Raw genomic sequence first — 23,013 nt, 5'->3', positions numbered from 1 at the left:
CTGGGCTTATGGTATACAAGATGATTTCAATGCCTTTGGCTAGAAGACAAGAAGTATCTGTTATCTAAGATCAAAACAGACTACAAGAGAAGTAGGAAGAACAGCACAGCTCTGAAGAAAGACCATTATATCCAATATGAGGATGAGTATATATATATACAGTATAGGAAAGGAACCCTAAGCAGGAGACAAAGCTGATGAACTTTCTGCAAATGAAAAAAAAAAATTAAAACCATAAACCATAAGATGAAAAGATAATCAAGGCAATGAATATAAATAAAAAGAGGCCCAAGAACTTATCCCCAGGTGTGCTGGCTATTTATATCAAGTTGATATAAACTGAAGTCATCTAACAGGAGAGAAACCTCAATTAAGAAAATCCCTCCAGGGGGCTGTAGGCAAGTCTACAGGGCATCTTTTAAATTACTAATTGATGGGTGGTACCACTCCTGGGTTGGTGGTCCTGGATTCTATAAGAAAGCAAGCTATGCAACCCATGAGGACCAAGCCAGTAAGCAACACCCCTTCATGGCCTCTGCCATCAGCTCCTGCCTCCAGGGTCTGGCCTTACTTGAGTTCCTGTTCTGGCTTCCTTCAATGGTGGACTACAATGTGGAAATGTTAAGCCAAATAAATAACCCTTTCCTCCCCAACTTGCTTTTTGGTCACAGTGTTTCGTCATACCAATACGAACCCTAAAACACCGGCCAGCTTGTGATCATGGAGATGAGAAGACTGAAAAGGAGTGGACAGTGAAGGAAACCCAGGAGACTACAGGTGCCTTATAGCAAACTATGGAAATTTTTTTCAAGGAGGGAGGGGTTGAGTACTTTTAAATTATATACTTTAGAAGCTGGGTAAAGAATCAAAGCCAGCAGGATTATGTGCATGGTCAATGAATATGTTATAATGGTTTTAATTACATACAATTATACATTACTAACAATGGGGATACATTCTGAGCGTCTCACTGCTGGATTATTCTGCTCTTTTGAAAACAGCCCAGAGCATGCTTAACACCAAATAAGATGGCTATAAAGTCATTGGCCAATATTATCTTCCATGAGTAAGCAAAATAACACTATGCAGTACATCACTGCATATATCACATACATTATACTTATTCACTTACATACTCAAACATCAAATTATCAACCATGTACATTTTTCTTGTTTCTTTACCCTTCACATCAATTACTTTAACAAAGTAGCAAAATACAGTTGCGACCACAATAAAATTTTAAAAATCACATTTCAATAAAGAACAAATTTAAAGTCCCAGAAATGCAGGGGACGATATGCAAAGATCAGATTTGAATGCATAAGCCAAAGTTATTATTAAAACTCATGAATAATTCTCAGGTACAATGTTGAGTTACTTTTCAAAATTCATTTTTATTTTTGTCTCAAGCAAAGATTAGAATTTCCCAATATTTTCTGTTATATTACATGAGGAAAGTTAAGGACACAGTTATATAAATATTATTAAATCTCCAAATTTTACACATGCTTTTATTTTTTTGAGATTAATATGCTCTGAAAACAAAGCTGTACCTCAAATTCATGATGGTTCCAAGAGATCACACTGGCACTGCCAAGCTCTCTATCAATGTTGAATGTTCTCATTTCAGACTCAAGGGCATCTTTCAGTTCTTCTCGTGTTTTAAAATTCCAAATGAGGTTGGACCTAGCGTGGTCTTGACTAAACCTAGACACATAAGCAATCAGGAAATAGTAAGAAACAAGCACCTCTCAAGATCTACCAACAGCCCTCACTAGACATTAAACTTTATCAAGAATAAATTTAAAAAACAACTCAGTGTTAAGCAAGCAGAGTAAAATGTCAATGGTAGAACCATGTAACATAGGCATTCACTATACAATTCTTTTATTTTAGAAGGTTTTACTATTAGAAAATTTTGCATGAAGTTTTGAAATGGATATTTCAGTTTCAGTCATTTGTAGCTAATGAAAATTTAAATTAGAAAATAATCTCATCAGATATCCCCATTTCAAAGCAACCTGTCTGGCCCTCGCAGATGACCCAATGAGACTGTGCAAGACTGTTGGAAACACCATTACAACAAATGTGGACAAAACCTAATCTAGGGGTGGACAGGTTTTACACCTGCTTTTTATTAGTCAGCAGCCCCTTTAGCAAGTGTCACTTCAGAGTTTAAGGATGTCTTCAGGGAACAATATAACTGAGAATTCCTGCAGAAGAAATCCAAAGCATATAGTGAAGTGGTACATGACATTAAGTAGTGTGGGATGTTTTCAAACCAAGTACTTCCCTCAACGAGTCAAGATAAAATCAACATGTTATCTTCCAGACTGAGTACTAGGAGTTACCCCAAAGAACCTTCACAAACCATGCGACTGTCTACATGAATGTGCTTCTCTAACGTGTGTTCATCAGAATGGGATGGATCAATGTTTGGAAGGTTGCAAAATACATGAAGTCACTAGGATGGGAATTCATTTCTTACCAATCTTGTTGGGCTTTTATCATCCACCTCTTTTAAGACTCCCATTTCTAACATGAGTGAAGGTAGGTATGCAGCTAATTCCAAGCCACAGGAAGTTTCCTATGTAATCAGTTCTAAGTTGTAATAAAATTCTTAAAATAACTTTAGCTCCTCAGATGGCTGACTTGGCCTTAATTTTATAAGAGCATGTCTAATGGAACCAATTTTAACACTTGCATCTTTGGGAACTTTATCTGCAGCATAAGGAACTGTTTCCTGAGACAATCCTGTTCCAGTTCCTCTAGGAAGACAGGCCTCAAGTTTACCTGTAATAGAAGAGATCCCAGTTTGCTTCTATTTTTATTCTTTGTCTTCTCTTTCGAAGAACCACTGGCTTTTGATTGATGTTCTGGAAAAGAAAACAAACAAGTACAACTACACAGCACTCAGCACGGCCACTGACACAGACCATCAGACCCAGCAGAAGGACATCGCCTGAAAACTGAGGAACCACGTTCATCAAGCTGACAGAAGCTAACTTAGTGAAACAGCCCATAACATCAATATTCCAAATCATCAGCTAGCATTTGTTCTTACAGATGTTCAAATATCATCCATGTAACTGAAAGCTGCTGTTTCAACACCAAAGCTATGTTTACACTATCACTAATAAAGTTTACAAGTCAAAAACTGACTTGCTTCAAACATTTACATGCAATTAATAAAAATTCATGAAAAACATAACAAATGTAAAAATATTACATTATTACACCACTCTCAAAGCCAAGAGGGGCGAGCACACACTGAAGCGGCCAATGGGGGAAAACTAGCATTACATCCAGGCAATGTGAAGTCAGACAAAAGCATGTTAAGACAATGCCACACGCCAGTTCAGCACACTTTACACACGTAAAGGGCTTAACTCACCATATGGTTTTTGTCCTGAATTTAATTGTAAAAAAGAAAAAGATGAAAAATATAAAAAAGACAGTATGAATCTAAATCTAATAAGCTACATCTATAATACAAATTCTACAAGAATGCCACGGATAAAAGTCATCTTTATAATGGAAGAAATCTATATCTCAAATTTTTGGCAGCGGTAGACCTCAGAACTCCCATAAAGCTCGGGACCCTGCTTCCAGCATAGGTATATAAGTAAGATTTGCAACTCGAAGATGGACATAAGCTCAAGCAATCCTTGAAGGTTGCCATGCATGGCCTTGGGAGGTACCTCCTCTAAGTGTAACCATACATATTTCAGACAGGAAAAACCTAATTCTCATGTGACAAGCACAAAGCACAGAGTGTTGTCAACTAAAAACCTGAAGGCTAGACTTCCATTTGTGTGGCAATTCAGATAAATCAGAAAATAGACTACATGGCATACATTGAATAAAAATAAAATGAGGATTAAATATAAAAACATTCTGTTTGAAGTACGACTTACTGGTTATGTATGAAACTGTTCACTACATATTTTAATTATGTGCACCATCATAAAAACTAACTCAAACTGACTTAAATAAGACAAATAATTCAAAGTTTGGTGTTTAGAATAAATGAGTTCTTTATTTACAACTTCTCATTAGAAAGCAGAAGCACTTCCAGAGGTCATGGTGGTGCTTGCCTGTGGTTCACACTCAGGAGGCCCAGGTGGGAGGCTGGAGATCTAAGAGGTAAGCTCTAGTAAGGCCCAGTTTAAAAAACTAAAAGCTCTAAAGCAATAACAAGACAGTACTTTAACGCGGTAAAATAAGGATCAGGATAAACAAATAGGCTGAATAGATGTTTATTCAGGGAGAAATAACTTACAACCTAGACAGATGAACACCCAATCCTCTCCTGTCCGAGTCACGCCAGAAAGAGAGCGCCTTTCCTGGCCCCCTCCGACCTCCTACCACAGGTCACTCCGCCCATGGCTCCACCCTCCAATGGGCGTGGTCAGTGCCACAGAACTATCTCACTACAGTACTTTTGTTAAATTCCTACCCTTTCATATGAATGAACAGCAGTTCAGGATGGTACAAATATAAATTTCATACCAATAAAAATGATAAATTCCTCATAAAATATGTGTACAAATTAGGAGAAGATTAATATCATTACTAGCTAAAAAATAAAATACCTAAACTGAAAAACAAAAACATGTACCAAAACACCACCAAAAAAAAAAAAAGCCCAAATCAGGCAGTCAACATTAACCGAAGGCTGCTATTAATCTAAACATAGCATCAATGGCAGTTGAAATTGGCCCTATAATCATTCCATCATAGGAGATATACCTATCTTCAGGGTTAGGCAGTCAGATTAACAAAGGTACAAGAACACTCTATCATTTTGATGTTGATTGTTACTATGCATGCAGCAGCCACAAAACTTAACCACTGTTTCCTTCATATTTTAGTGCTGAAAACAGTATGAAGACCATGTTACAATCAGTTCATCTTCCTGACTCAAATATTCCCAATCACATGCTCCAAATTTTAACTACTCAATGCAAATAAGATCCAACAAATCAGTAAGACAGTTTGGGGATTAAAAATGCATTCTCTCTTCTCTGAATCATTGTTGTAACAGACATCCCTTTGCTAGCTAAGTAGCTTCATGTTCAAGCTTATGTTTAAAAAAATTATACATGAAATCAGATACTAGAAACTTATTTGGCAGTATGATGATATGTTAAAAAAAAAAAAGTTGAAATAACTGTTCCTTTAGAAATAGGCTTAACTAGCTAAAGCCAGGAACTTGTAATTTTCAAAAACTGAAACATATTTAAATCATATGTATATGTATTTCCATTGCTCAAATACTGCAGCAGAGCTGTCATGAACAGGTACCTACATAGTGCTTTAATTATCTAGTTTATACATCAGAGCAACTCCATGAGACAGAGACAGGAAGTAATGCTATTCTGACTTCAGTAAAGAGCGCAGTCCTGAAAGACTGCAACTTAACTAAATAGGTGGTGGGACTCAGCTCAGACACTAGTTAGCAAGCACAACCTCGAACCTGGGGGTGCTCTAGCCCTAAAAGCCTGACAGCCTGTCAGTGGCCCTTCACACTGCAGTCATCACGCAGAGAAATTAGCATCAACCCACTACGCTCAACTTCTAAATAACTCAACACTGATCCAGAATTTATATCAATACCAACATTTGTTCCCTTATATCTGACAGTCTGACTTACACATCCATTTGAAGGTGAAAATTAAATTACTTTCTTTGAATAAGGAAATAATCTCCCCAAAATAGAGACGTTGTTAGGCGTCATCAGAAAAAAATGAGACTTGTCAGTTCCCAAGAGCCCTCTGTTCATGCTTAACCTTCACACCACCCATGACAACAGGCAGCATGTAGGCTGCAGAGACCGATGGGCCATATGCCAGAAGAGTAAAATGAAGCTTCACACCTGACTTTGGTTTGAATTTAAATACATACAGTGCATTTAATTAAAAAACATAAATGGCATCTCTAAAATGTGCTTAGTTCTGAATAAAATCAGCAAACAAATATACTATAGTTTTATATGTGCAAGGCAAAATACGAAAATATGAATACGTAGGGGAAAATTTAAGACAACAATTTTATATTGTCTAACTAAAATCTTAATCACTAGTTCCAAAAACTAGTAGCTGAAGAAAATGTGAAATAGAATTAGGTAACATTAATTTTTTTTAAGTTTTGAGTATTCTGTCAGAAATATCTGAATGCCACACCTGTGAACTATAATGATCTGACCTAAGACACATTCATTCCCTTTTAACCTTTTTTTCTAAAAAATAATTTTTGAGATAAAAATATCATTTCTCTTTTCCCTTTTCCTCCCTCCAAACCCTGCCATGTATAACCCCCCTTGCTATCTTTCAAACTCATAACCACCTTTTCTTTAATCACACACACACACACCTTTCTCCTAAACACACACACACACACACACACACACACACACACACACACACACACACACACACACCTTTCTCCTAAACATACGCATACCTCTTTTTGAGCAATGCCCATCCTATCCCTCCAGTGCATCAACACAAGATCAACTTTTTCTTTGGCAAACTTTTCAACTTCTTTGGCAGCCTTTCCAGCTAGTCTCTGCCACTCTGGAACTTTATTAAATTTTCCATATTGATCCTGTAATGTAATATTGAAATTTATTACATAAATACTTTCATATTGACCTTAAAAACTATATACTGCTGGGACACACTACTTCAAATAATAAAAACTATACATTAGAGTTTAGTGACAAAACAGAAGTGAAAACTTCTATAAGGAATTAAACCTATATGGAATTTAATCTCCTATACAAGAAAGCTCAGCCTCCCCACTCATGTTTGTTGATGGAGAGGAAGATTGAGAAACATAACACAGCAGCATGAGAAACATTTATGTAATTAACTCAGTACATTAATTATTTTATTTTATTGAGACAGGCTCCCACATGTAGCCCTGGATGGCCAGTAGTTCACTATGCAGATCAGAAATCTGCCTACCTCTGTTTCCCAACTTTTGGTGTATGCCACTACACCAAGCTCACATTAATCATTAACAGAGCTATTAAAAGAGGAAAATTTACAAGCAACTTGTATTTAGTATTTATCCCTTTTACCAGTGGTCTTTACAAAATACCACATACACTTGAAATTTCTAAAGAAAACCATTCTTGAATGTATGATCGTTATGTTGGATTAGAGAAAAACAAACAATTGTTCATACTAATTGTATGAACCACATACTAATTGTATGTGGTAAGTTACACAAATTCCATGAGTATATTAAAAGTTAATTATCTGTACAACTTGAAACAGGTGGATTTTATGAGTCATGACCTTCAGTACTCAGGGCAGCTCTTTATTTCTGGGTTTTAGTCTTCCAGCGAAGTGTCTAGAATAGTACTTTAGCCCCAAAGAGCCAGTCTGGACAGTGTACTTGCCATTGCTATTTTCACATTGTCTCTGACGTGCATGCGGTCGGCGTCCTTCTCTGGAACTGGATCTGAGCTGTCCAGGTATGCCAACAAGCCTGGTGGCTAACAACAAAATACAAAATCCATTTTCAAACAAAAGAAAATTCAACTGTCAAAACCCAAATACACTAACCCCACAGTTTGGCCACTGGGACAACTTGTGTGGATGTCCCAGAGTGCATGCCTTTTTGGTTAGGGTGTAACTAACATCATTAAATTATGTCTGATTGACATAGAAAAAGCTTTTCTTTTGCTCAGTGGACTCACCAAAATGCGTTTCAACAAGTTTGTGGCAGTTGTGTTATCAGCTGTCCAGAGTCCCACTAGATGTCTACTTAGCTGTCTGAAAAAAGCAGATGTTGAGAAAGGTTTCTGCTTTAGCTATGCTAGAACAGAAAGGAATTTTAAAAGTAAAAATTTTATAATTATAAGAAGTATGGCTACAGAAAAATAATTCAGATGCTAAAAACTGTCAAAATTGAATATACAATGGGAAGAATTTGACACATTATTTCAAATATTAATATTTTGTAATTTTCCTCCAAATTAAAGTGCTTCACTAATAGTACACTAATTTATTTTAACGCACTACTCTTTTTTTATTACACTGATCTATTGAAAGAGTATGTGCGTGTGTGTGTGTGTGTGTGTGTGTGTGTGCGTGCGCGTGTGTGCATGCGTGCATGTGCATGTGTCATAGAATTCAAAAGACAATCTGTGGGAGACAGGATTCACCTTCCATTGCATGGCTCCAGGAGACTAGACTCAGTTTGGTAGGCTTGTTGGCCAGTGCCTTTTCCAAGTGAGCCATCTGACTGAATTGATTTTTTTTTACTTCATGAATAATGCACACACACCAATTAATCTGATTTGATACCGTTAATTTTTTATTACAAGTACTGACAAAACATGCACGAGGAATTTATGTTACTGCATGTAAAGCCAAAACTGAAATTTTAGAATCAGGTATGCTCTGTGTAGTTGGGAGGGTTATACATCAGAAGCCATGAAGTTAAAATGGCAGAACTCATGCAGCTTGGAGTAAAAAGGAAATTGATGTTCCATTTCAGTAAGTGACTAGTGGGAGAGACACAGCTGACCAAAGATCTGGAAAAAGCCTAGAATAAGATGGAGATATGGTTAAGATTTTTTTTTCCCTTTCCCTTTTCTTTCTTTATAGAGTACCTAACTGGCCAAATTTTCCTAAAAATAACTTCCGTGTAGGGCTGTGTGATGCAAACAGTCACAGGAAACAAAGGCCCGGGGCCTGTGCTGAGGATTCACAAGCTTCTAGATAGTCTTCCCTATGCTCCAGTTCCAGGACTGTGGATTAAGACTTTGACATGATAATGAAAAAAGGATCCATGTTTCCCCCATCCTAACCTTATCTATCCCAAATTATCCAGGAACAGGGACAATATAAACCTTCCAGCATAAACCTTCATGGAACTGGGTGGATCAAAAGAAAATGGAACACTTAAATGACTCTAATGCTCTTTGTTTGTACAATGCTGAAATGGGATCTAAATGTAAAGTCAGTTCATGGGGATTAAACAACTTACCTGTTTGTAAGCATGCGCTGATCTGAACTGATTGTAAACATCGCAGTGTGCAAGTGTCGGGGTAAGGCACCCTCGCTTAGGGCAAGCTCCTGCATCTTAGCAGCAATCTCTTTGTCACCTTCCTTTGGAAAAAGGGAAAGATGGTCCCTAAAAAGCTATCTAGAACAAACCCTTGCAGTTTTATAAAACCAAACCTGCAGCTTTATGCAAAGAATCAGGCAGTCCACAATAAAATAAAACAAAATAAAATACAATCAACTTCCAGTTACCCCAAAGAAATGCCAGGAACTGATGCTAATATTATGTCTCTGGAATGAAGTTTAGTTTCCAGCTAAATTTACCTTATGAATTATGCTTTGCTGAATTTAATATTCAAAGTAGGACGATTTCTTGGGTATTTATCAGCTATTAACAGGGAAAGGTGGCATAGGGAAAACAGCAATTCCTATCAAAGACATGTTCAAGTCAGGCTTACTTTTGTTATTAAAGGACAGTGTGATGTAGGGCAACACTTAATTCCAATACTTCTTCGCTTACAGACTCATTTTGGCAACAGCAACATACCAGGACCATTAGATACTGAAGATAATCAAGGAATTTTGCAATGGGCTACTTAAGATGCTCTGCTCTGCAGAGCAGCCGAGATGCTTCTGTGAATGAGAAACTACAAGTACATAACACACAAGACGAATGTGTGTCTGGAACACAGTATCACATGTGTGCACATCATTTTGTTTTGTCTGAAAGACAGGGTTCTCAGTACATAGCCCTGGAGACTTAGACCTTGCTACGTAGACCAGACTGACATCCAACTCAGAGATCCATGTTTCTGTCTCCAGAGTGCTTGGATTAAAGGTGTGCATCACATACCTAGACCACATGCATCATTTCGAATAGTATACAATTCGAGGTTAAATTCACCAAAATGCTAATATATTTCTCAGTGTTAAAAAAAAAATAGGTTATTTTTATTTATTATTTGTATTTTTTTCCTGAATATCATAACTTTCTCTTCAAGGTTTATGTACTGTTTGAGCTACTTGTCAAGACTGTGTACAAATTATATTTGTCAGAGACATGAGCTCTAATCACAACCTACAAATTTGATGTGGTATTTGTCTGTGAAGCCCAAGATCATCGCCTTGCTTATAAAGGATGGATGCTTCCATTATAGCAAACAGTGTCAAGAGAAGACTGACATTAGGGTCCTAACTGGGCCTGGCTGTCATAAGCTCTGCAAAAGTGAAGGATGTAGTATCCATGTTTAGATCCTATTAGTTAGAGAAGGAAAATTTGATATCAGCAGTGTCTATATACATTAAACATACACAACAGAAACAAAAGCAAACGCTGATGTCCTAACTAGTTTAATATCTACATCCTTTAAATTTCTTTTCTTTGCATACAAATACTTAAGGGAAAACTAAATATTTACTTTTCATTGAGTTGCTTTTATGCATCACAACAGCCAAGTTTTGTGACAAATAGAATCTTACATTTTATCTGAATTTGTTATCTGAATCTGAATATGTTATGACATAAAAGGAATACAAGAATTCAAAAGCCTTTTAGATTGATGTCACTATAAATGTCACACAATGCAGCTGCTATTCAGTAACTATGATTTTACCTTTCAAATATTTTTTTTTAAGATTTAATTTTATGCAGATAGGTGTTTTTGCCTGTTCTAACTGGTGTACCGCATGCACACATTGCCCACAGAAGCCAGAATGGGGCAACAGACCCCAGGGAACTGAAATCAAAGACTTTTGTGAACCACCATTTCGGTGCTGGGAACTGAACCAGACTTCTGTAAGAGTAATCAGTGCTCTTAACACTCAGCCATCTATCTGTTCAGCCCATGATTTTATTTTCACACAACAGGAGGCTAAAGCACCGACCCTGCAGAAGCAGCACCTCGTGGCTACAGTGAGTCTTGATGCCTATAGCTTAGTTTGTTGTCACTCACAGTGACATCCTTTTCCCATTAACTCTTCCACAGCAGATCCCTGCACAGCCTCAGTACCGAAAACTCACACCCACATCAATGAAAGGGACAGGCAAGAAAGTTGACTTTATGTCATAGCAACTAAGCAAGGTGTGAGCACAGCATCTGGAGATGACAATATAAACATATTTTCAGTGTGAGCTCTATGCTCCAATACTGAATAAAGCTCTAAAACTGTTCTTATCCAGAGAACTGAAAGTTTCCCATCAAAGACTGAATGGCAATGGTATCAATTTCAATGAAAAGAATCAATCAAAATTCCAGGAACTTTAAGATTTCAAAAGTAGTCTCTCACCTCTATTATTGCCTTCATAACCAATCCAGCTCCCTTTACAATTGCCATGGAAGGATGCTTTAAAAATGAAAGGAAAGCGTCAGTGAATAAAAACAGAATTTCATTCTCACATATTTAGCCGTTATACCTAAGAGATACACACAACTTATGCAAGGTTAGAAACTATAAACCTAGGAAAAGCAACAAAGTAGGAAAACCACTTAGGAAAGGATACATCTCAAAGTCATCAGAGTCTAATTTGAAACAAGTTGGTTTACACAGGCAGGAAACAAAGCAACACTTAAATGAATAACAATATATACTATAATTGCCTGAATTGGAATGACTTAGAGTAATAATACTCACACACACACACACACACACACACACACACACACACACACACACACACATTTAACACTCGGATCCAGCTGTGGGTAAAGCTCAGTAACTGGTCCCCAGGCAAGGCACTGATCTACTGATTGTGCATTGCAGGGGGTGGGGAAGCAATTCTCTACACATAGTCACTAGCCATGCTCACCTGAAAGAGTTTAAAGAGGGTTCTCCCATTGGAAGCTACCATCTCTAAGAGCATATCAAACTGCTGCCCTTCGGTCGTCTCACTATATGGAGCACAGAGGGCAAAGGTAAGGAAGTCCAAGAGTGAACTAATTACTAGGGCACCAGTCCCATGGTCCTGAAAGAAAGCAGCACATTTCTTAGAAAGGAAGACAAAGGAGCATCATCCACACAACAACGGCATGTTCCTTGCTCATAATTCTGGTGTCACACATAAACAGTGACTTCAATTACCAACAGATTCAAATTTCCATGATGTTTAAGTGCATTTTTATTAACTAATACAGCAGATCTGCTGTTTATCATCTTCAAAAGAAACAATTAAAATTCAATCAAACCTCAAGAGAATAGCCTGAATTTCTCAAATGTGCATTATTCTAACTAAAGTTAATCTGTATCTGAGTGGGGAAGGACAAAGAAAAAAGGCAATCACAGGGCTGGGAAGTGGCTCCACAGTCAACTTTTTATTTTATTTATTTGGTTTTCTGAAAAAAAAAGGGGGTTCTCTGTGTAGCCTTGGCTATTCTGGAACTCCCTCTGTAGACCAGGCTGGCCCCAAACTTGCAGAGATCTGCCTGCCTTTGCCTCCCAAGTGTTAGGATGAAAGGCATGCAGTTAACTGTAGCAGTTAACAGCTGTGCTTCCAGGCAACCCAGGTTTGGTCCCCAAGACCCACGAGATGGCTAAGCTCGCAAATACATTTAAAGCCACTCCCTGAAGATCTGATGATCTCATCTGACCAACATGGGCACAGACATAAAGGCAGGCAAAATACCCACACATATTAATTAAAAAAAATTTAAAGCAATTTGACAATACGTGTAAAACTGTGGCAATGCGTGTGTGTGTTCACAGAATTTCTGTCCTCTAAGATGTCCAGTGCCTGAGGGACTGGTAATCAGTTAAGGAAGACTTATTTTTAGAACAATTTATCTCATGACTTTTTTTTTAAAGGAAAAAAATAATCTGAAATATCATTATAAAAGTCTGTAGTCATTGCTGGTACCCTTCTCCATTTGCTGTATTAGCTAATAATAAAAATTAGCAATCTCCAATTACTGTATTAGCTAATAAGATGCAGGAGTATTTTGTCACTAATGAGAAGATCAGATGTGACCATTTGGGGGATGAGCTCTGTGACAAAACAAGTTCATACTGCACTTCTAGAAAATCTCCATATTTCCCACGAAAAGTTTAATTACAACTCACCACATGGGAATTAAATTTCTCCAATAAGTTTTCCAGAAACTTCTTTGAAGAGAGAAGAGAAGCTTTGTTTAGCTGCTCTTGTCTTAAGTCATAGTCATCATGCATGGGCTGTTGATAAAAAGAGTGAAATTCATAAGCAGTGTCCTGTGCTGGGGCACAGAAAAGGCCCCAGCCTTTACAGAGGGCATTAGTGCCATGTGGAAGCGATTAAACACCGTGGCCTTTAAACCACACAGAACTGACAGTTTCTCCAGTGTCTAATTGGACTTGGTAATTCCCTGACAAGTAACCGAACATGTTCTTACTATGTTCTTACTGCACAATGTCCTTTCTCACAGGCTCTCTCACCAAAAAGGAAGACATTTCCCCACCCTGAGAATTTTGTAATTTAAATTTGAAATGGTGAAACTTAGAATTTAAAAGTGTTACAATTAGTGAAATGACAAATATTTTTTCTCAGGGTGATTGCATGCCTGCACGGTGGTCAGAAATGAGTTCAGACCCTGACCTAATTGGAGGCTTAGGCTAGGTAAGGCAGGTAATACCACTGTGAAACGGGTCTGCCAAGACTGACCCCAGTCATCCATGAGCACAGTCAATTCTAACACCAATGAGAACTCAGTCTGTTTCAAACTATTTTTGTTTTATGTTAATTCTTTAACGGGAATATTTGGAATAGTTAAGACAATAAACTTTAATTCAGTTTGGTGATTATGTATGCCTGTTCTCTATCACTGATTGCTTATACATCTTTACATACAGAAAAAAACCCAAATAGTGCACAAACCCCTGAGATAAACCAGAAATTTTGCAATACTGAACAGCTGCCACTCTCTCTACACAATATGTCACTATCACTCAGCTTTCATGTATGGATGGCTTCCTTAGCCACTGTCATTAACCCAGCTCAACATCTCGTTCTTTACACAACGATTAGGTCTACCAGCCTCTAATTTTTATCTTTCCTCCATGTTCCACCAGAGTAGGTTTTCTGAAAGCCAAACCTTGTCTTGGGACTGGTCCCTTGTTGGAAAAACCTTTCAGTTATCATTATAAAAAGTATAAATCCTGGTCTTTGTTCTGATAGCGAAGGTTTTTCAATGCCCATCTCTGCATGTACCTCTAGCTTCATGTCCAAATTACCCACCCTCATCCATTCCACACACATACTAACTGTAGTGTTTGCTGCTTCTCACACATGCCTTTGGGCATGCCATCTTCTATGTCAGTTAAAGCCTACCTAGAACTGAAAGATCTCTACTCAGATTTTCACATTCAGGTCAAATGCGGCCTGTGAGAAACACTGACAATCCTTCTCCTTATCACCACCAAAGGCTGCTAAGTGCTGCTTCTCAGTGCTGCCACAGCCTCCACTTCACACTGCACACGTGAGTTTACCTGACTAGACTGCTAGTAATTTGGATAGAAGGAACTGTTTCCTAACAGTTCAATTGCTAGCACACAAAACACCAGTTAGTACATACGTCATGCTAATAAATGTTAACTGAATAAACAAATGGCCACGAGAGCAATTTCAGAAATGCACAACTATGGACTTTTTTGGTAATGAAAATAAGGATTTATGGAAAGGGACCCGTCCAGTCAACTTGAGAAGAATACTTACACACATGAGGGCACAAAGCATATCAACAGCTGCGTGGATGACACCATTGTGGCTTCTCTTGAGAGCTTTCACTACCTTCACTCCTAGACGTTCCCGAAACCTTTCCGAATAAAGACCAAGTACAGAACAAGAACATTTTTATTATTAAAATTACAGGTCATCTTACGTTTCCACAGTGGCATGGCATTAGTTGTATGTTCTGAATCCCACCTCTGGAATGCACTTTCCTAATCCTACTTGCTTTAACAGGAAACTTTTCTAGTGTTAATGAAAAGGCAAATAATTACTCCAATTCATTACTAATACACATTACGGGGCCAATGTCCCATATTAGCTCCATCTACCTTCCTTTTTCATTGTTCATGGATAAAACACCACATCACATAAGTTATTAGATTTAGCTAACATAAAGAAATAAATTACTCAGCATTTTCTATTTTAAGTTGTTCAAAATCTTTACATAAAGTTAGGTTCAAAATACATGAATTGTTTTGTATAGTCATAGAGACCAAACCCAGGACCCTGGGCACAAAGAAGCAAGTCCTCTCCCACTCTCCCGCTTACTTTGGAAGCTGAGTGAAGGCCAAAAAACCAGCTTTGGAGGCTACAAGTCTCCTCACAGCCTGGAACTGGCTCTCAAGTTCTGCATTTGAAGCAACAACATCTCCTTCCTGGGACAACAATGCTGTTATGGCATTATTGATTAGCTTTTCCTTATTTTCTGAGAAGAGGCCCTAAGTAAAGAAAGAGTAATTGAGTAAAGTTTCCACAGCCAAAGTCAGTCACAATGAACAAGAGTACAAGACGTGTCTTACATCCTGTGTTACTGCATGGAGAACTCCGCTGTAGGAAATGTTAGCATTGAACCTGAATACAGCATCTGCAAAGTTGCCATCTACAAAGAGATGAAAAGGTTCAAGGAAAAGATTTAAAGCTTTGCATTCCCAGTTTGTAAACTGCTCTCATGCTGGTGGGTAGAAATGCAATCACATTAAGGCAAGTACTTACTAGGAGGTGTGGCTAGGAATCGGAGGTGAAGGCTCTCAACTTCCTCGTCTATAGGCATGCTTAGTAACCCCCATCGCTGACCTTTGTGGGTCGGTGTCATCTTAACACAAACATCTCTGTTACCAGAGGCTCTTACTCCATCCAGCAAACTTGCTAACAAGGAATCTCTAAGCAAAGTCAAAAGTAGAAAGCTTCAGGTTTGATACTTAAGGGCACTCTGGGTCCAGAATGCACAACAGGTCTTTCTGCAGGTAACGTGCTAGGGGATGGACTGGGGTGTGGTGGGCAGCACAAACAGCAGAGCTCCAGCACAGTCATGGCAGTCCTTCACCACACTGCTACGACATGATCAGGTATCGGCTAGATAGCACCCGGGCTTTCATGCTTCTTGGTTTTGCTGTCTAAAAATGATCTACCTTTAACTTTCCTTGGGCCTAACATAAAAATCACAAAATTCACTCCATTAAAACCTTTTACAATTTTGTATTAATGAAAAGTTGGATAATCATCATGATCTAGTTTTTATACATTATAAACACCACAAAATGTTTCTTTGTCTATTTGCAAGCACCTGATCACTGATGTGCTGCATCTACTTTTGATTTTAAAGAACAGTTAACAAATCAGAACCACACAATATGGAGTCTCAAATGTCTTGCTTATATTGTCATCATCTGTTTCAAGGTTCACCCAAGTTGCTGCATGTACAGGGTTGGTTTGCACTGGTGAAGAGCCATCCTCCTCCTTGTGGATACATGACATTCTGGGTAATGACTCAAGCTCTTGATACAGAGTTTCTAGTTTTTGGCAACTCTGAAATGTTATCATGAATATAAGTGTTTCTGTGGCTGTGTGTGCTAGTTAAGATGGTCAACGTGCTAGTACCCAGAATCACTGATGAGACAAGGCTCATCAGGATTAGGTTAGCTTCTGGATATGCATATGAACACAGACCAGATTAACTAAGGTCATTTAAAATATGCAGCAATATCATCTCCCAAATTAAACAATTTCAAAGTCCAAATTATAACTGTTGTTTTCTATCCCTTGCACATACTATAATCTCAAAACTATAAATTAAAAAACAGACACACACACACACACACACCCCTACCTTTCTGTTGAGGAGTATTTTCGAACTTGCCCTTTTATAAATTCGATGGTAAAAAGTTGTGGGTTTTCTGAGTCACAAACCAATGCAAATACCTAAGAAAAACAAAATCCAAACAAAAAGTTTACCAAAACCCCTAAACATTTAGTTCTACAGTATTTCTTTATAAAAAGTAGGTATCAATTTTTTTCTTATAAAATCAGTATTTTAAAAAATGTAACCTGCTTAAAATGTCAGAATTTAAGGATTGTTTAAAAGTTTTATTCCAATTTCATATGCAACTATGGAAATAAAAGTTCCATCTCTGTATATTATGAAGATAATGTTTATGATCTCCATCATCCTAAAACTAATAAATACAAAGATCAATAATTAAATATAGCTTATGCCTGTTTCCCATTCACTTCTGTAGTCAATTTCTGAGACAGGGACTCCTATAGACCAGGTTAGTCAACTTGTTATGTAGCTGAAGCTGGCCTTGAACTCCTGGTCATCCTGTTTCAGCCTCCCAAGTGCTCCCAACCTCCCAAGTGAGTCACCATGCCAGCCTGTTTCTCATACGTTAGGAATGAATAAATATGTTAAAACAGAAATTTAATCAACTTCATCAGCAGGAAGCTTGTCCATTTAGGGGAAGAAGGCTTACCTCTCCCAAGGGCTTCAAGGTCGCAATGTTATAGGTTGCTGGATCTCGTTCTACTAAACATGTTTCTGTGACTGCTAGAACTCTTTTCACGGGTTCCTACAAATATTAAAATGGAGATATATTTACAAGTTATTAAAGAAAGCTGTCAAAACTCCTGAACAAATTTTTATGTTCAACACAATTCTTACCGAATGTCTAGGAGATATTTTTTGGACCACAAACTCTGCCAAAGATGTGATAGACTCATCAGTGCTATATTTTCCAAAGCGAAGATTCAAATATTGCTCGAATTCTAAAGGTTCTTTCCTGATCCGCAGAGAGATGCCTATGTAGTTGCCAGCATGCTCTATTGCACTTTTGATGATCTCTTCCCTTTGCTCTGATGCAAATAAATGCTGCACAGATTTTGAAATTTCTAAGTCAGGATTCAAAAAACTAAAACAGGATCATATTCATTCAACACACTTGAAAGAGATTAATGTAACAATTCTAAGAAAAAAAAAGGCAACAGCACTTGTTGGGGTAAATAAGTAGTGCATTGTAGTTAAAAACAAACACTAAATTAAAACACATAGTCTGCAATACAAAGCCTTAAACCAACTAAGCCAATAGACATTAATTACTCCACAACTTCTCAGAGTCTGGTTATCACCGCTTGTACCAAACAACATGCTATCTTCCAAGGAAAAGCTCAAGCCTGTGGAGGTAGGCGGGACTGTGGGGTAGGAGTCCCTGTTACAATCAAGGCAGCTTTGAGGTGAACTGTTTTAGATGGTGATTTTCTTACAAAATTATGTTAAAAATTTGAACGCTTATCATTATTGGACATTGTTGCTATAAACCAACTGTCAAAGCAATAAAAAGAATGTGCTAACAGTTTGACCTTATTGCTCCACCATATGGCCTAGCTGAGTAACTGTGACAGTTAAGTTGTCACATGACTGTTTAGGCACATTTCCCACCAAGAAGGCAATCATAGCAAATGCCTGCAGTCTAGGGAAGAGGCAGCCTCTGGGCAGGATACTTTAAAATGAAGGGAAACATTCTTTTTTCCTTCAAACTTTCAAGTTTTATGTCTATAGTCAGATATAACAAAATATTCGCCCTGTTCCTAGATTACAGAAACCAGGATGATATCCATCAAACACAGAAAGCCTGATACAGAAAAGGACTGCAGCACATTATATTATAAATCAGATTATTTATATGTCTGTTATTCTGCTTGCTTTCCTTTTGCCACCATCTTCCCTCACATGTGTCTCAGTGACCTGGCACTTACTGTCTTTGCTCTGCCACCTTGGGGATGGTATTTTATCCAAAAACACTAAATTCTGGGACATTGTTTCTGGCCATTAAGAGGCTACAGGAACTAAGCCTGTCAAGGAAATATGCAGTTAAGCCTCTCCAATTATAGGCACTAGTGCTTATATGTGAGGTCATGGGCTTAAAATTTATTAAAGAAGGCAAGATTCTGCAAAGATGGTCCTGTCTAAATAGAACAGCTCCCATTTCTGACTAACAGACAGGATTTCAGCACTGTAAGCAGTGTTTGATGTCTCCCTGTTTCTTAGTAACTCAAAATTGCAAGATCATGTTGCAGGCCCCAGACTTCAGGTTCCAATATAAACAGCTCAACCTAGGTCAGAATTCCCTGTAACTAAGGGATTTCTAAATAATGTTTTTCAAAGAAAGCTTAGAAACTTTCAGGAATGACATGATGATGATAAAAGCTACAGTACCACTTATTGCTGCTAAGCAATGCATATGAGCACACGTGTGTGGACACACAAATGCATATACGTAACCCACATAATGTGCATCTGATTCTCATTTTAGAGACAGGAAACGGATTCAACCTTAGGTATCTCTGACACCACAGCCTGCCAGACTCTTGATACCACACTTCCTCCTAGAAGATACATGAGTTACACAATGAAGTGTGAAAACAGTATTTTCTTCAAATAGTTTATATAGTCATGTGTGTCCAAGGGTATGTGGAGGCCAGAGGACAACCTCAGGTGTTGCTCTTCAAGCATTGTCCACCCACCCCCACCCCCAGACAGGAATTCACCAAGTAGTATAGACTAACTACCAAGATCCAGTCTGTCTGTCTGTCTCTCCAGTGCTGGGACAGATGTACTGCCATACACCTATACTTTTAAACTGTTCTGTAGAGATCCATCTCAGGTCCTCAAACACTTCACCAACTGAGTTATCTTCCCAGAGTCCAGGTACATACCTTTGAAAATGTCTTTTTACAAATACTACTTACCAATCTACTAAATCCTCCATAAAGTATACAAAATCCTCCTTGATAATCAGAAAGATCTACGAAGCCTTCAATATTCCTATAGTCATAGGAACACAGAACTCTGTTGGTTACAGGATTTATTTGGTCAAAGCCTCCAGGAGTTACTTCCAGAATCACAGGTTTTCTTGTATCACTCCAGTGGTGCTTATAGCAGTTATATCTCTAGAGAGAAGCACAGCATTCCCTTCAGGGTCAAATGTAAGCATGCCATAGAACAAAGTTACATTGACTTTGTAGTAACTGCTGAAAAGACCAAAAATCCAAATACTCTAAGTTTTAACAGCTACTATCCAAACTGTAAGACTGTTAATTTTAGCTAGGGAGAGGCAGAAGAGGATAGGAGAGTTTTAGGAGAGTTTATTTCATTAAGAATATCCCTTCTAACTAAAGGCATTATATTCTTCCTTAATTAGACAAGACCTAGGTTTACTATGTTGTGAAAGATTCTTAAACTACCATACATAGCTCTAAGTGGAAAGAGGAAATCCAGCTGGCAAAAGGATGTGCCTATAGTCCCAGCCACTCAGAGGATGAGCTAGAAGGATAACTTGGGCCCAGGAGTTCCAGGGAAGCAGAAGCAACACAACCAGATACTGTTTCAAAAAAAAAAAACAAAGTAGCAAAAAACAAAACACACAACAAAAACCAACCTATAAACTCACCCCAAAAGGAGACCCTAAAATCACATATAGAATACAGCCATGTCCTGAAAGAAAATCTTAAAATCACACACAACATATAGCCATGCACCAAAAGCAGACCTACACTTAATATACAGCCATGACCCAAAAGCAGACCCTAAAATCACACATAGCATACAGCCATGCCCCCAAAAGGCCCTAAATAGAAAGAAAAATCTATTCTGACTGAGTTTTCCAAGGAAAAAGATTTTGACTTTTAATTAAGTTGAATTTCTGGGAAAGTCACAGTATATATTTAAACACTCTGTGTTGGCCTAGTTACATTAACATACAATTTATCTATAGTCCCCAAAATTTCTGATGCCAAAATTTTACCAGTGATATGACTTCTATAATTTCCTAATCACATCACTGAAAGGTTACTGTTGAGTTCTGATCACAACAGGAAGCAAAGTGTCCTGGGGACGCCGAGTTCCCTTACAAATTAGAGTAGCTGGGCATCAGATGATCAGCATGATCAATATCCTTTTACTGTTTAGCCTTTTCTTTTTATGTTTTTATTATTTAATCAGCATATAACACGTTAAGACATTTCTCAACAAAATTTGTCTCTGTGGTTCTCCTACCCCTACTTCTGGTTTCATTCTTCAGAAAATGTTTAATGACGGTTACTAAACAAAATGACATGGCCCAGAAAAAAGTAAATGAAAGTTAAATGAAGTGGGAGGAAGGATTAACAAGGTGTGAGCTGTGAAATGAATATCCTCCTCTATACCCCAATGCCAGAGTTTCCTATTCATGTGTATGAAGAATGCACCACACCGTTCTTAAAGGTAACTGGTTAGCTGCTCAAGAACACTATTTTGGATACCAAGTGAAATTCTCCTGCTGTAGGCATAACATTTCACTGACATCCACCAACAACTCAAAGTCATCACAGGACAAGCTAACACCTGTGCCCTCAGCACACGGTTCTATAGCTTAACATACAAAACAGTTCCACAAAAAGAATTCTGCAGAAAAGATAAAAGGATCTGGATCATGGAGGAAGATAGTCAGAAGCCTGATACTGGTTGACAAAAGGGCAGATCAACGCCACACCCCTCGAGCAGGAAGGGCAGTGAGAGAGCACCAAATGTGTGGTACTTTTCTTTTCTTATATGTATGTATTCATGTACAGGTTATATTCAAGCATAGGTGCATGTGCCTGTGTGTATGCAAGTGGAGGCCAAAGGTCAACACTAGGTGTCTTTTATCTCTGTCTTCCTTACTGTGGCAGGGTCTCTCAATGGACCTGGAGTTTACTAACCGGCTAGACTGGCTGGTCAGGAATTTTCAGAAAGCCCCTTCCAGCTGTGGGATTACAAGTATGTATGTACCTTACTTTTCATGTACTGGGAAAGGGGAGGGTTCTGAACTCAGGTCCTCAGGCTTGCAACAGCAAGTACTTTGTTCATTGAACCATCTTCCCAGCACAGTGGTGCTTTTCAATTAGGCTTGCTAACACACTCAAACCCACTTTACAGGATATTCTCCATTTCTCTCCAACTGATGGCAGCTGCTGATGGAAATATATCATTATCTCTAAGAACTATTGTTGAGGCCAAGCCTAAAGGACTTTGAAAGACCATAATAAGTGTATGGTAAAGGTGACAACAGGACTCACAACCAAATTCAACTTATGTAATCACCACTTAGCCCAGCATTTGAAGTGAGCCCCCCAACTTTCTCTAGGGAGGTACAGGTGTCACATTCTCTAGTAATACTGTTGCTACCTCTAAGTTTGACAGGTAATAAGTGACTGGAGTTAACAGATACAAAGGGGAGATTATAGACCAATTTCAGAAGCAGCTGTCATCCAAAGAGAGACACAGAACATTCATCTGAGATAATTAAGATGTGCACACCAAATTGTGATTTACAGAACCCTGACAGAAGCTCATCAGTGACAATAAACAAACGGCTTATCAGCTGACAAGAAACTGGGCGACCAGCCAAAGGCTAGCACTGAAATAATCGAGGCTCTGGGAGCTTAAGCCAACAGAAAATGCCCACAGAAAGTAGCAGAGTTTAAGAGAAGAGGGCGGTTCTGTCAGCACATCAGAATGCACCCTAACTTCAGCAGAGTGCTAGAAAAGGCTTTATTTCCGCATTAGGAAAGCAGGAATAGCCAGGCAGAGGTGCAGGCCTGTAATCCTCATCACCGGGAAGGCTGAGGCCAGAAATTGTCTGCCTGGGCAACCAAGGGAGTTCATGGCCATCTGTGAGCCACTTAATTAGACCCCGTCTCAAACTTTAAAAATGAGGGTTGCAGATGGAGTTCAGTGTGGAGAAGGCCTCAAGTTTAATCTCCAGCACCAGAAAAATAAAAAGTGCAAATAAAGGTAAAACCCATTTATGGTTAAGAAATTTACTGTTACACACACACACACACACACACACACACACACACACACCCAAAACCCAAAAGTCCTCATCCCTTCTTCCAGAAGTCTCTAGTTTAAGTTCTGTGGTAATGGGCTAGGCTAGAAAGGCCTGGCTGGGAAAGTTGGAACTCTACTAAGCAACATGACTTTTCCCAAAGATACTACTAAC

The 23,013-nt window shown here is 38.3% G+C and overlaps 1 protein-coding gene across 3 annotated transcripts in view; it reads right to left on the bottom strand.

Moving 5' to 3' along the window:
• The window catches only part of Dnajc13 (DnaJ heat shock protein family (Hsp40) member C13), a 107,033-nt gene that overhangs the window by 54,544 nt on the left and 29,476 nt on the right, over nt 1–23,013 (bottom strand). For 2 of the 3 annotated variants that reach the window (XR_007835858.1, XM_051205901.1), the window contains exons 6-23: nt 19,739–19,939; nt 17,655–17,861; nt 17,467–17,562; nt 16,824–16,915; nt 15,710–15,876; nt 15,517–15,596; nt 15,266–15,435; nt 14,702–14,801; nt 13,078–13,185; nt 11,831–11,986; nt 11,311–11,367; nt 9,008–9,129; nt 7,713–7,788; nt 7,413–7,508; nt 6,467–6,610; nt 3,396–3,410; nt 2,795–2,877; nt 1,555–1,708 (exon numbers count right to left, since the gene is read on the bottom strand). Coding sequence is in view for 2 of the 3 variants with exons in the window: in XM_051205901.1 (XP_051061858.1) it covers nt 1,555–1,708; nt 2,795–2,877; nt 3,396–3,410; nt 6,467–6,610; nt 7,413–7,508; nt 7,713–7,788; nt 9,008–9,129; nt 11,311–11,367; nt 11,831–11,986; nt 13,078–13,185; nt 14,702–14,801; nt 15,266–15,435; nt 15,517–15,596; nt 15,710–15,876; nt 16,824–16,915; nt 17,467–17,562; nt 17,655–17,861; nt 19,739–19,939 (2,124 nt within the window). In the remaining variant the exon portion in view is untranslated. The remainder of the gene's footprint in view (nt 1–1,554; nt 1,709–2,794; nt 2,878–3,395; nt 3,411–6,466; nt 6,611–7,412; nt 7,509–7,712; nt 7,789–9,007; nt 9,130–11,310; nt 11,368–11,830; nt 11,987–13,077; nt 13,186–14,701; nt 14,802–15,265; nt 15,436–15,516; nt 15,597–15,709; nt 15,877–16,823; nt 16,916–17,466; nt 17,563–17,654; nt 17,862–19,738; nt 19,940–23,013) is intronic. The other variant, XM_051205911.1, reaches the window with a different exon arrangement.

This window comes from Phodopus roborovskii, unplaced genomic scaffold (assembly GCF_943737965.1).
Source record: "Phodopus roborovskii unplaced genomic scaffold, PHOROB, whole genome shotgun sequence".
Taxonomy (NCBI): domain Eukaryota; kingdom Metazoa; phylum Chordata; class Mammalia; order Rodentia; family Cricetidae; genus Phodopus; species Phodopus roborovskii.
Note: the sequence above shows the minus strand (reverse complement) of the source record. Positions and strands in the feature narration are given on the sequence as shown.